The 13,869-nt window shown below is 38.1% G+C and overlaps 1 protein-coding gene across 1 annotated transcript; it reads right to left on the bottom strand.

The window, feature by feature from the left end:
• Window positions 1–2,327: 2,327 nt before the first annotated feature.
• On the bottom strand, window positions 2,328–4,113 carry LOC128263325 (odorant receptor 30a). The gene is made up of 7 exons (XM_052998344.1): window positions 3,801–4,113; window positions 3,606–3,744; window positions 3,276–3,546; window positions 3,113–3,212; window positions 2,942–3,043; window positions 2,774–2,881; window positions 2,328–2,712 (listed from the first exon to the last, which is right to left on the bottom strand). The coding sequence occupies exons 1-7, from the start codon at window positions 4,110–4,112 to the stop codon at window positions 2,611–2,613; spliced, it is 1,134 nt and encodes a 377-aa protein (XP_052854304.1). The 5' UTR covers window position 4,113; the 3' UTR covers window positions 2,328–2,610.
• Window positions 4,114–13,869: the final 9,756 nt, after the last annotated feature.

Here is a 13,869-nt window from a genome sequence, read left to right as displayed (position 1 = left end):
ATCTGAGTCACCTCATTAGACACTGGCAGCCGTCATGATTTCCACTCAAGCAATCTTCTCACATAACTTGGCCCGAGGCTGGAATTGACGTAAATTGATTTGAGCCTCTGATAAATTTCGAATGCCTGGCGGCCTGTTTCAACTGCCACCTGCCTGGAAAATTAAAGATTGCCAAGAGTTGACTTATAGTGATGCCAAGTTGGCGAATTCATCTTAATAAGGTTCGAAAGCAATCATAGTGGCTTAAGAATAGAAATAATGTTTTAAGACTCAAATCAATGTCGTTAAAAAATGTGTCTTAATAATAAAAATAATGCTTTAAGATTTAAATCAATGTCCTTAAAAAAATTAGTAATACAATAAGGGGGATCTATGGAATTTACTAGCGTTATTAAATTACATAAAAATGTGTCCTACTTTTATTTATAAACTCTTTAATATGAACCAAAGCGTAGTGTTTTTTTTCTCAAATTTACTTCGCAAAACAATAGAAATTCTACAGATTGTGTGACACCAACGGATTTTTGGTTCGATTTAATCAAACTGTAAATTATTCTTAGCTATTTCGAGGAGTTCTTTTTTTAATCCTTGGCTGCCATCACTGTTGCCGGCTGCTTTTTGCTGTTAGTGTTGATAAGCTCCAGGCTCGCACGTACAACATTTTAGCACACTATTTGGGATGCGGAATGGGGGGATGGCGGGAATATCCGCCCTAGAAATGTGTCAATTTGGCGTCAAAGACATTGACGGAGCAACAACATGTTTACATTAGCAATAAAACAGGCGCAGTACCATCTGAAATTCAAGATGGGCCAGCTGCCATCGGAAGCGAAGTCAAAGTCCTTAGGTGTTTGCCAGCGCCTCACGTACTCATGGATGGGAGAATTAGGGGGACTCTTCTCCTTCCAAGACAAGCCAAGACCAGCCAGACAATAACTATAATTGTCGCATCAGCATTTTTTCCGGCCTCTGCCACAGCATCAGCCTCAGTCTCAGAGCCAAAAAGTATGCAGTAAAACGCGGCAGTCATGATTCGGATTCCGGGAAGGAGGTAAATTCCATTAAACCGACTCAGACAGAGACGCAGACAATTCCTGAAGGCTCGTCAAGCGATTCCATTTGTGGGTCTGCCACTGACTTCTGCTTCCTCGTTCGGATCCTTCGTCCTGGCTGAGCTGTGAGGGGCATATACAAAATTCTTAAATTAAAGTCAATTCCAAGACAAGTCGTCTGCCGTGGAATCAGATGTTGATGATGGGAGGTTTTGCAAAGGGGGGACACAAGTGTTCAGCCTCAAGTGAAAGTTAACGCTGATTAGGAAAATTGAAGTGATAATGTGAAACGCAGTGTGTGGGGCATTTACTTAAAGTCATGTCGTTTAAATAAAGAGGAAAAGCATACGGTTTGAACGTTGAAATAATTGGAAGATAAACTAAAATATTAATCAAGCAAAAAACACCTCTTAACGAGGTAAAAAAAAGTGACGTTTGACATACTTAATTTCTGATGTCAGTTTTATTCTAGCTCCTTATTTATTTAAATGTTTTTCCATTTCTCCAGAACCAAATGACTTTCTTAAACTCTTAGTATGCACAAAGTCTTATAAAAGCCATACCTTTTGAATTCTAAATCATTTATTAGGATCGGACTATTCTTTGCTGATTTACAATATTGCGGCTATATATAGTAGTCTACTTGGCCACGGTTTCCGGTGTTCGGCGTCACTATTTGGACGGCCATCCACAGTGATTAAAAATAGTTTATTTTTCAGTAACTTGAGAAAGTTATTGCTTAATCGTTAAGGTGCAAAAACTTTCTTTTAAAAATCAAAGCAAATCATTTTTTTATTGTTATTCAAAAATTTCTTATTTTGAAAACTATAATTTTTCAAGATAATGGCAACATAGTTTTAAATAACAAAGCACATCCGATTTTGTGCTGTCTAACACAAGCGAAGCAATTTTTTTTTACACATTTCTTGTACAAATTGTGTTGCCTAGCCACGATTTTCTATTTTGGAAAATTAAGCAATAAATGCTTTTCCCCCCTCTTCAATGACCTCTTAGGAGATAAAGAACCGAGTTTCCAATTTCCAGCATTAATTAACAATTTGGTTCTCTTGGCACTCAGAGAGGGAATTTGTAAGCTATTTCGGGCACAATAGAGAGGTGGCATTCAGGTCCTGGGAATCTCTGTATCAGCTGGCTGCAGACTGGACAACGTTTATTTTACGAGAACATTTTAATCTAATTTAGCACACTTTAGATTTATATTTGCTTAAATAGAAGTTATCTGAATGGCACGTGCCGGGCATAACAAAGAGACAACAACAAAAGGAAGCGCTCGTGGTCAACTGCCAGTAGAAGATGTGGCCGAAATGGCAACAAAGGATCCAGAGAAGCAATTTTATTATAGTTTATTTCGTTGGTAGCTCCTTTGGAATATTTCGGAGACGTGTTGCAGTTGCCTCGAATGCATTTGCAACAATCCAATTGCACCGCAATTGCAATATCCTTGGAGGAGAACGTTTCCCCCTTAAATGCAATCAATTGTGGCAATTGTTCGTCCTCTCAAGGCTGCCAAAGGATAACCTTGTAAGCGAAAGGAAACTTAGCCATAAACCCGACGTAGAAGGGTGAACAACGAGTAGATGGCGTTTAAAAGAGATTGTAACATTTTCAGGTTCATGGGGTAGGTGCCACCGACCAAAATCTAAAGTGGAAATAAAGGTTAATAACAAGACACAACTCAGTAAATATATAAAAGACTTCACCGCCAAGGGCTTTTGTGAACGCATTATGAGAAACTTCAAAGCCTTTTGTGTGTCCACATCAAAGTCCATCCAATTGCTCTCATAGGCAGCAATGGCAATATCGAAGCTCTAAAGGAAAGTTGGGAAGTTAATGGTGTTTTCGAAGAAAAATGGAAGGGAAACTCTTACTTGAAAGTACAGTTCATTGGCCACGTAGTAGAGAACTACGCTATTGGCAAATATCATTACCATGTATGCAATAACTATGACGGTCTGGGCAATTGTTTGAGCCTGTCGGGAGGGTAATAAATAATAATTAAAATACAAAATTATTATTTATAATTAATCCGCAACATGTACAATCAAAAGCGAGAAAAGTAGAACACATAGCATGGCCCCAAAGCATAAGAACTCAACCAAGTGAAGATGGGTATTCAAGGCATTCATGGAGTCCACTAATCTGTATATGGAAAAAGGCTTAGCATTGAATACTACTAAAAAATACAGTTTATTCAACTCTTACCCTGTTAATTTAAGCTGATATTTAATGCACCAAATAATTTCCCCACGAACTTGCTCTTCTTTCAGCTTTTCTAAACTCCTCAGCTTATGTTGCAGAACTCGACACATAAGTATGGCAAAAAGGGTAAAGGTTACTACCATATTTGAGTAAGGAATGTACATGCAACAGCCCATGGGAGCCATAATGCCTTGGATCACAAAGAAAATCTCATAATACGGAGATGCGTACTTGTACTCATCAATCGTGGGCAAATACATGCCATAAGGTAGTACTAAATATGCAAAAAATAAGAAAAAGAAGATTAAGATCTAGAAATACAGCACCACTTACCTCTTTCTGAACCAAAAATGGGATAGGTAACAAAGCCAATGCAGGTGCAACAGCCCATCATCAAATTAACTCTTCCTATGAAAACCGAAATGCGTGTGGTCTCTTCAACCAATGAGGCAATAAAAGGATCTTCAGACTCCTATAAAATTAAATTTCTATAAAAAGTATTACCTTAAGAATCTTTTCTATGCTTACCAACAATTCTATATAGAAGCTTTTCAACATCTCAATAAATCGCTCATAACTGGATCGCTGCACACACAACAATACACCTCTAACCACGGTGTTGGTAAACAAAACAGCCAGATATACATTTCTTATGATGAAATCCAAGGATTCGGTGCTCAGATATATATCCACATACTGAGTGCAGTTGATTATCATGTATGGAGCCATTGCCATATATCGACGCCAATTGTGAACGAAGAGATAGGACCAGAACTTCATTAGCTTTAAAGTGCTGCCGAAAATGGGCATTTCTACTGTTTCCATCGACTTCAATTCCATACTGTCGTTTACAATATCCACAGAGGTGTGAATTACACAGGCAATACGAGCCTCAATTTATAGGTATCTCAGTGATTAGGGGTGAGATTTGTATGTCTTGTCGTGATGTCATCATTATTAGCATTTAATTAATGGCTTGCCGACGTGATTATGGGAGGGCAAATGTGTTAATTAGCCCGCTAAAGGCTGTTATTAGAGGTGTAAAGGAAACAAGTATTTCGAGGGTGAACTCATTAAATGAGAATTCAAAGTCTCAAACACTACAGTAACTTTAATTTTATTTACCCAAAGTGAATGTTCTTTAAAGGGCTAACTTCTCAAAAGGTTCCTCGGACTACTTAACTTCATTTAACGAATACCCAGAGAAGCAACCACAACATCTTCATTTTTCATGGCAGCCCCTCAGTAGTCCGATAAAAAATCTTAATCGGTGGCAATTTGTTTGAGGCCCAGCTGAAGGAACCCACAGAAATACCAAAACCTCAAGCAAACAAAAGGCGTTCAAAGGGCAACCTTTTTCATTAGAACCCCAAGGAGGCCGAACAAAGCCCACTACACATGTTCCAGACTCTCAATCTGTGTGCCAATTACAAGTTGTAGACCCTCGACTTCTTTGAACTTTGAACTCACAATGGAGTTGGTCCACAAATATTTATGGCCAAGGGAACTGAATCATTTGTCATTAAGTTGGGAATTCCTTTTATTACCAAGATCGAGAATCTTAATTGAGTTGCAATTGGAAATATCTTTGAGTGGACAAAGCAGAGAAAATATATTATCAATCACACTAATTATTAAAGGAAAGAAAGTAGCAGCTTAATTACATTTTAACTTGGCTGAGAGTGATAAATTGCGTATACGCCCTGTGTTTACCCGAGTTTCGCTGTCACTTAAGCTTTATATCAAGGTGTTACTTACGCTTGATTTGCTTTATGATGCATGTGATCTCTCCCCTCGTTTTTCAGTCTGGCAGCTGTCTTAATATGAAACTTAGTTAGTCGGTTTGAAAACTGCACTGCGAAAAGTTTTCCAGGGCTTAGAGCGCAATTTTTAACGTATTTGGCAGTTAGTTTTTACGTCGGCCAATTATAATTTTAATTGGCTGAACGTGGCCATTAACAGAGGCAACTATAAAAGGCATAAAGACAATGGTTGAAAATTTCTTCTTCCACTTGCTGTGAAAATATCTTAATATTATCCGATATGCTTTAAGTGTTTCCGAAAAGCGCAAAAAGTAAAGGAGAATTCGAGGAAAACAAGCTGCAGGGCGCACCTTTTTGCGAAAACGGAAACTAACAAGCAAAAAGGTCGAAACATTTGTACTTGTATCTCGTATCTTGTATCTGCGACGGGGAAGCACTTAACACGCGTTATGAGGAGCTGCCGTCGGGGATGGGGGAAAATGCAACGAACTTGCAACTTTTCCTAGCTGCTAAGTAGGAAAATCGCTTCCAGACAGTACAAAAAAAGGGCAAGGGAAAGAAAAAGGGAAAAGGGCAAAGAAACTACGTGTCATATGACAAGTGAAATGTGCGCAAAATTACTTGTTTAGTTGCGGTTAAGACGCCTCAGACTTGGGCCCACCTTCCATGGGTTTTGTGTTTGCCAGACCAACTATACAGATATTTGCATTTCTTGAGGTTTGCTTTATGAATTGCGCTAGTGGTGGTGTGGATGTGCAGGATAAACATTTGCTACGACCGCTGGAGAAACCAACAGAAATTTGTGGCGAAACTAAATTAGAGGCGACGATGAACAGGAGAATTTAATAAATGGAAATAGGTTTTATTAAATTCTGTTCAGCAGCAATTTTTATGCCTTTCACGTTGTGGCTGTTTTGGTGGAAAGGAAAGGCAACCCTCAGGGCAGGGCAAGAGGAAAGTTTGTGCCACTTTTCTGTTTCTTGCCATTGTTGTTAGCCGTTTTTCCCTTCCCCATATATATACATATATATATATATTCCTCAGGGGATGTCATTTGGAGGCGGCAAGTGTAAAAATTAAGCAGTCGGGAGGCGAGGCAATGAGTGAGATAAAATTACATGGGAGGGTGTTTGGATGGAATGCGAGCAGGGGTAGCTAAAAGTAATTGTAAAGTATGCTAAGAGGCGTGGCTTGGCAGCCTCAAGAGATGCGTTTCCTTTTTTGCGTTTTGTCTTCACAAGATATAAAGGAAGCGGCAGTGAGCGGAAAATGTGGCACAAGGTTGATTCAGTTTTCCATGTGGGTAATTAGTCTGAGTTTTTCCCTTCAACACTGGCTCACACGGAATCAAAGTCCAATCCATGATCATAGTCATTTTGCTTTTCATGGGAAATCTTGCTTCGGTAATGTTGAGAAACTTTTTCAATCTAAAATTATCAAAGCAAACATCAAAGTTGACACAGCAGCTAGAACAGCGCCAACAAATTAGTAAAATGGGGGAAAACCAAAACGGAAAAGAGGAAAAAACTGTCGACATGAAAGGGACACCCAGAAAAACTTTTACAAGCCAAAGCACAACAAACATTTTCACACCTCATGAGTGGAATTTAAATTTCTGCCTCGCAGAACTTTCTTGACGTGCGACACTGTATGTTTGTTTGTTACTCATCCGCCCCGTGTGTCGCTGGTGCTGGTGTCTGTAAAATTTCATATCAATTTCGTTAGGATTAAGTTATATTTTAGTGCTTGCCAAGGTGTTTATAGCAAGTTGAGTATGTGCTTTCCCTGCTGAGATTTTGAGCACGTGCTAGTCCTCAGGGCTTTCACACTTTGGTTGTTTTCGCTTTTTTAAGCCGAGTGGAGATATTCATTCAAGGCAAAATATTGATACAGCCTCAAGTGCTTGTGGAAAACAAGAAAACGCTTTTGGTTCATCTTTTGCTCTGTGTAAGAAAAGAGAATAATTCGAATAATAATAATAATTATAATGGAAATGCAAGTATAAATATATGTGACCACAAAATAAGTATTTTCAAAATTACATATCATAATAAGTATAAGTATTTTATAAAGGCTAGCTGCGGAAAATATTAGTGGAAGGCTTACAATTTTTGTGTGATTTCTAAAATGCCATAAATAAAAAATACTACTTTCATTTCATATACTGAAGTTTTTTTTCCAACTCATATTATTTATCAGCCACACACATTTTCGCCCCTCGATTTGCCGCATTGTCATTCCATCATTTTGCTTAATTCAATGAGTTTTGTGACTGAAACGACACACATGTGAGTATGTACTTACCTAAAGCTCCATGGACCCATGGACTTACAAATCATAAAAGTCATGACCCGGACAGTTCATAAAAAATTCGGCCCAGAGCAGCAATTGCCGTACAAAACGGGCGCATAAGGCAGTGGGGTAGTGTTCGGAGTCCAGGTCCACCAATTGCGAACCCAAATCCCGATTCACAGCATGACCGGCATATAATTCAAACACGTACCAATACAGTGCTATATGTATATAGAGCTCGGTACACACGATGGTCCTGGGCAAAACGATTTGGCCAACGGTAATCAGGCAATTTCATATGAATAAGTAAGCAGGCAATGCCGCCTGAGTGTATGCAATAAATTTCGTTGTATTACGAATGCGACGCCGGCGCTTCTTATGAAAATTTTAAAAGCCGCCAAACTATGCACCCGACTGTGATTGCTTCCATCCTGCCCCCGTCCGTCCCACCATCTCTGTCCCTTCTTGCCACCCGCAGCCACTACAAGCCAGAACAACAGGAAAATATAAATTTATTACTACGAAACGTGCAGGAGGTGGCCGAGTCAAGGTGTTTATTACTTATTTAGAGCAGCGACGCCTCCAAAACTCCCAGAAAGCGAAACAGGGCCAATGTTTCTCAGATAAGAGAAATAGCTGGCAAGTCATGCAACATAGTAAGAATAGGTATACCCTTTAAACTTAGGTTTTTGTACAAAATAAAACGTTATTTTTTATATTTTCTAAATTAATATTGTCTAGTTTACCTTTACAAATTTTAATTTTTATATTGTTATTTTAAAACATTTATATTGTATATATTTTGATTTCTTTTAAATTCAATAATATATGAAGGATTATTTTAAGGCAATTTTTAATGAAAGTAAATTTAACACTTTAAATTTTAATAAGAATGTGCTTTTATTTTTAATATTTATTCTTATATATATTATTTATATATATCTATAATTTTAGTAAGTTTTTTTTTATAATAATTTCTTATTTATGTTTTATTTTAAATACTTTTGTTTTTATTTGTTTGTTTCTTTATAGTAACTTTTCCCAAAAGTATTTAAAATCTTGCCAATTTTCTGATTAGAAATTAAGGTATATTTTGTAGAAGTATATTTCGAATAAAATATACCATTCAACATTTTCTGAATCACATTTAAATAGAGAATGCAGTTTAATTAGGGATATGGCTTAGCCTTTTTCTAACCAAGTCTTTTTTTAAATGTTACAATTAATTAGTGAGAAAAACTATAAGGAATTCGATATTTTGTTGATAGATGTTCTTATAGCTCTAGTTCTAAATATTACTCAAACGACACACCGCAGCCACAATACCCACATTGCCCAGGTAACTGAAGTTCGTTCCCCTCACAGCGGGAAAGGACTTGAGCTACTTGGCGGGGAACCCCACGTAGAGAACGTGCCTGAGGCTTTGGCGCCATCAAGTGGCAATCGAGGACCTCTCCGAAGACTTGAATATTGGAACGGATGGAGGACGATCGTGAGGCGAGGCGGCGACCTGCTGCCACTAAACATTTTAATTAGAAAATTTTGCACAGCCAGTTGAGCCGACCACAAATCCAATTATCAAGTAATTATGCATTTAATTTGGCACAGCGGTGAGGTGTGTGAGGCAGACTCTTCATGGGGCAGTCATTAATGCAGATGGCTAGCCATCAAATCAGCTCAACTCGACGCCCAACAAACTACGCCCACATGTGTGTATGCAAAATAACACAAAAACTTTTCGCCGCGCCAAGGCTTGAAAATTTCAATTTTGTGTGTGTCTAGCCTGGTGATTTCCTCACCCTCAGCCCCTTCACGAGGGCTTACTGTACTATCTGCCATGCAATTAAAAGTTGTTTCCATGTTTTGTCTGCTCCCAGACGCTTATTACAAATGTCGAGACCAGCCGACCACAATCAAAGAGGTCAAGTGCAGTCTGCAAATGTTTTTTCAAGTGCGTAATTTATGGCCGCTTGTCTTGTAATTGGCCCAGGTCGTGGTCCAGCCTTTAAACAAGTTTTTTCCCCTATTCAGATATTTTATCTTTTTTTTTTGGTTCTCAGCCTGCTATAAAACTGTCAACATGCCGGCCACTAGGCAAATATTTACCACTTGAATGCCAAAGAGGACCACATTTTTTCTTGTTCATTTTCGACTACTTTTTGGCAAAAACAGCGGCAAAAAAAGAGCTAAAATATATGTGGTGACCTGGTTTAGAATCGTCCAACTGCATTTGCTGAAAAAACTAAATAAAATAAAAATGCTGCATGTTAAAGAACAAAATGGTATAAGTTAAAGAAGGCTTTGGGGCATTGAGATTGAATTTCCCAGATGGACTACCCTTGTCTGCATAATTTAGACAGAACCGCAGGACAAAGAATCCTTCTCTACCTTCGCTGGCCATCAATCGATAGACAGCTTTCCTTGATTGGCGAACCCTGAAAACGTGTTTATTTTCAGCTTAGTTCTGTCCGTGCTGTCCCTTGCCTTGACACACTTTTCGAAGACGTAATCAGGAAAATTTGCCTAAAAAGAAAAAGAAGAGTGAAACTTTTCCAAGACCCAAACTAAATCGCCCACCTTCTTGTGTCGATTTTCTACGCATGTCAGCCAAAGGTGGAGATTGATGAGGGCAATCTTTCCCCCACCAAAATATAATAGTCCCCACTTACCGCAACGAATGGGTCTAAAGTTTTTACAACCAAAACTTGAAGGTAAGCATAAATAATTTTATAGTTTTTTTTTCCAACAAACTGATTTAAAATTAATTTTAATCGAGTTTGTCGACTAATTGTTTGTATTATTCTGCCCTGTTGATGCAGCAATAAAGCAATTTGCAACATTTGCATTAGCTGGCAAGCGGAATTCGATAAAATTTCAAAAATTGCCTATGATTGGTAAATATTTAATGCGCATAATTTAATTAAAAACATAATAAAAGGCAGCACAAAATGCGACACAGGTGCAAAAATCAGTTTGTGAGGGTGAGCATGTTTGCTCGTTTTTCCATGCATTTAAATTAGTTACATGCATTTTTTATAACCATATGTATGGTAGAAAAATTCACGCTTACATTGCTAAAATTTTGTCATACACTTTTTGGGAGAGAAAACACTAATAGGGATTGATGAATGGAAAATGTATAACATTTAACAGAAAAAATATAGGAATTTAACCATTTTTTGAGAAGTACATGTATATTTTTCTATTAAAGTCAATATATCTTTAAATCTGACCAGCAGAAGGCAATCAATCAATATCAAGCCACAGGCATTCGCATTCATGCAATGTGTCAAGTACTTGGTTGGCCTTAAATAACTTTTGTGCCACTTCTCTAACATATTCGAGGGCGCCACTATTTAGTCAACCTAAATCCACAGAGAAAAAACAGGAAACAAAGAAAAAACGAAGAATAGCGCCTGGCAGACTCATCAATAAGCCAGTCCAATAAACAGGATGTATGCTTGAAGGCGCCGGCAGCCGGCAGGATTTAGCATCCCCTCCAGCAACTTCACTCCTCAATCAGCGCGGCCAAGTGGAAAATGCCTTGGCGTAGCGCCCTCTGACACCTTGTTAGGGGAAGATAGACAACCGGGCCAGGAGACTTATTAACATTTAGATGAAATGCCACAGAAATCGGGTAAGAACAAAGGAGGAAGGTGTTTTTTTTGGGGTGGGGGGCCTCTTCTGACTTGCTTACTTTTTTGCATTTGAATGCCACAAAACTGGCTATGAACTCGGCGATTTGTCTTTATTTTTGTGATTTAATTTGGTGGGTTAAAAGGAAGGTAGCTCCAACATCTACTTGATTGCCAAATAATTTACATTGACTAATGAAAGCAAAAACTCGGAACAGAACAAAGCAAAACTTTTCCTGGGCACTCAGACAAAACAAAGAGGGGGATTTAAAGTTCTCATTGGAACTTATTTCCCCGACAGCTTCAACACTTCCTACGAAAAGTTGACAAAATCTGCAAATTACTAGCCCCGAGGCAGAGACAATTGTCGTCGAGCCAGACAATTGAGCCAATTGTCTCAATTTCTTGTCCTCCATTGTTTGCCATTGTCTTGGCTTTGTTTGGTTTCAGTTTGATTTTTTGCTTAACCAGGAAATGCTAATTTTCCACCAGATCCATTGGATTAGTTTAAGAGCTGTGCGGGACTGTACCGCACAAAGCAGTTGGTCAACTGGCGCTCATTAGCCATGCACTCAACGTGCTAATGAGCTCGCTTAGGCTTTCGGGGCAGGCCAATAAAAGTGTAACAAGAATTGCATGATTAGTGTAAATGCCCTCGCCATAAAACAGCCAAACTAAACCGCAGCAAACACATGTGTTGGCCTGGTCAGGGATTATTTGTCTAGGTCCGAAAATAAACGCATTCCCCGAAATTAGTAGGAGCCGCATGCTGAGGGCGATTGTTCGTGGCTAAAAGTAAGCTACATATAAACAGGGAAATTGTACAAAGAAAATCGCTTAAGACAGCAAAAGTGTAAGGATTGGGCTGAGCAGATTCGACAATGGCCTGCAACAATAATATTTTTTCAAGATTAATATAAAACGATTTTCTTTTTCGCTTTCATTTTTATTTGCTGAGCCAAGCCAAAAATGTATATTTATACTGCTTCTCGGTAGGGTATCTGAAACCAGCTTAGCCACAAATCTGTGGTTAAATAATGAACTCACGATATAGAGTGATCTCCTACTACGCAGCGTTTGTAACTAAATCTTGATATGCTCGAGAATAAAACGAAATGTGTGGGCACAATAATCGTAAATATGCAAGTGAAGCACAAGTAAGTGTTTGCTGGGTAAACCTAAAGATAAACTCCAAATAAACCGAGCACATACCTTCGAGTATTCCTTATATCAATGATTGCTGTATTTAAACGAATCTTTTTTTAGTGCCTGACTGTCCTGGATTTTGTCTAGTCGAGATAACTTCCTGGACTCTTAGTAAAACAATAAATCCCACTTCCTAGTTTGAGAAACTGCGGAATGCGGAAACTGACTCTCTTTGTTGTTTATATTAAAATAAGGAAATTACGCTCAAGTCATGCGTGTGCCACATAAACAAGTGGCGCAATCTGTGCGTGTGTGTATTTGCTTACTCTGTGGTTTCCGGTTTGCATCTGTGTGTGCGAGCGTCTCATGTCTGGCTGGTTTCCTTTTTGGCTCCGCCAAATAAAGCCTCCCCAATCAATCTTTATCAAGTGCGCTAATTACACGCATTAATAATGACAGCTCACAGAGCGCAAGATTGAGTAAGAGGTTGGCTAAAAGATTGGGAGCGGGCAACAGCAACACGTACACGCATCGTATACTTGATGTCTTAAAGGCGCGCCTTTAAGTAGGCAATATCTTATAGAATTGGTACAAGTTGAAAAAAGAACAACGAATTTTCTTTACGAAGTTTAAATATTTTTTAATTACTTTAAAAGCGAAATTAAAAAATTGAAACCCTGGGTTCATAATAATAGAACACAATTCTGTTTAATGTTAAAAATTAAACAAAAATCTATATTAATCTTCAATTATTATTAATTCTCCCCTTTTAATATACTATATTGATTTGAGCAGGCTTAAAAAAAATATTAATATTAATATATGCAGTTGAGTATGCATTGTGTTCAATGCTATGGGTTACGATATTATTGAAATATTGTACTATTACTTGTTTTTATTATATACATAATTGCTTTAATAACATTTTATCAATACAATACAATACGAAAATGTTAGTTAATCAAAACACAAAAGCTCTAACTTTAATGATTATTGTATTAAAAAAGTAGATTGAGATTGTTATTATGAGCCATAATACTTAATCGGTTGAGGGCTATTTTATGTTAAGTTTTAATCAAAATCTGAGAGTGTAGGTTGTAATTTCAATGGGTTACTTACCAGGAAACCAACAGTGTGATACTCGCCTTACCTTAAACAACGCTGTCCAAAGAATTTATAAATAATGCCCAACTGGTTTTTAATTTTCTCCATTTGCAAGTGGCGACAGCAGCGATGACAGAGAATTATTCGCACGGCAACGAAAAAAAAGGAAGCAGAAACCACTGCAGACCCGGTCAGAAATGGAACAATGTTGAACTGATCCACAAGCATGCAAGGACAGCAGCAGCCGCAGGCGGAGTCGGGGAAAATAACTTGCAATTAGTTGCTGTCAGTGGCTGTGGCAATTTCTGCTGGAAACTTAAAGTCAAACCCAAAAAACACTGTATGAGGACAAAATGACACGAGGAGGTATGCAAGTCGAAAGGTTTTTTTGTGCCTGAGATTTTTCACTTTCCCCTTGAATTTAAGCTTGAGATTGGCTTAACCCTGGCATTGGCAAATGCCGGGTTTTTCATTTTAAATTGAATCGAGAGAAAGGAAACGGAAATTCTGTTGGGCTAATGAAAATCAATGAACAAGGATTCCATTTTTATTTTCTCGTTTTTCGAGCACAAGAAATGTGTCTGGATCTAAATTGAGTCGTCGAGCTTTTAGACGAAACGTGCAAAGTGCCAGAGAAAAATAAATAAAATATGCAGC

This window comes from Drosophila gunungcola, unplaced genomic scaffold (genome assembly GCF_025200985.1).
Source record: "Drosophila gunungcola strain Sukarami unplaced genomic scaffold, Dgunungcola_SK_2 000001F, whole genome shotgun sequence".
NCBI lineage: Eukaryota > Metazoa > Arthropoda > Insecta > Diptera > Drosophilidae > Drosophila > Drosophila gunungcola.
Note: the sequence above shows the minus strand (reverse complement) of the source record. Positions and strands in the feature narration are given on the sequence as shown.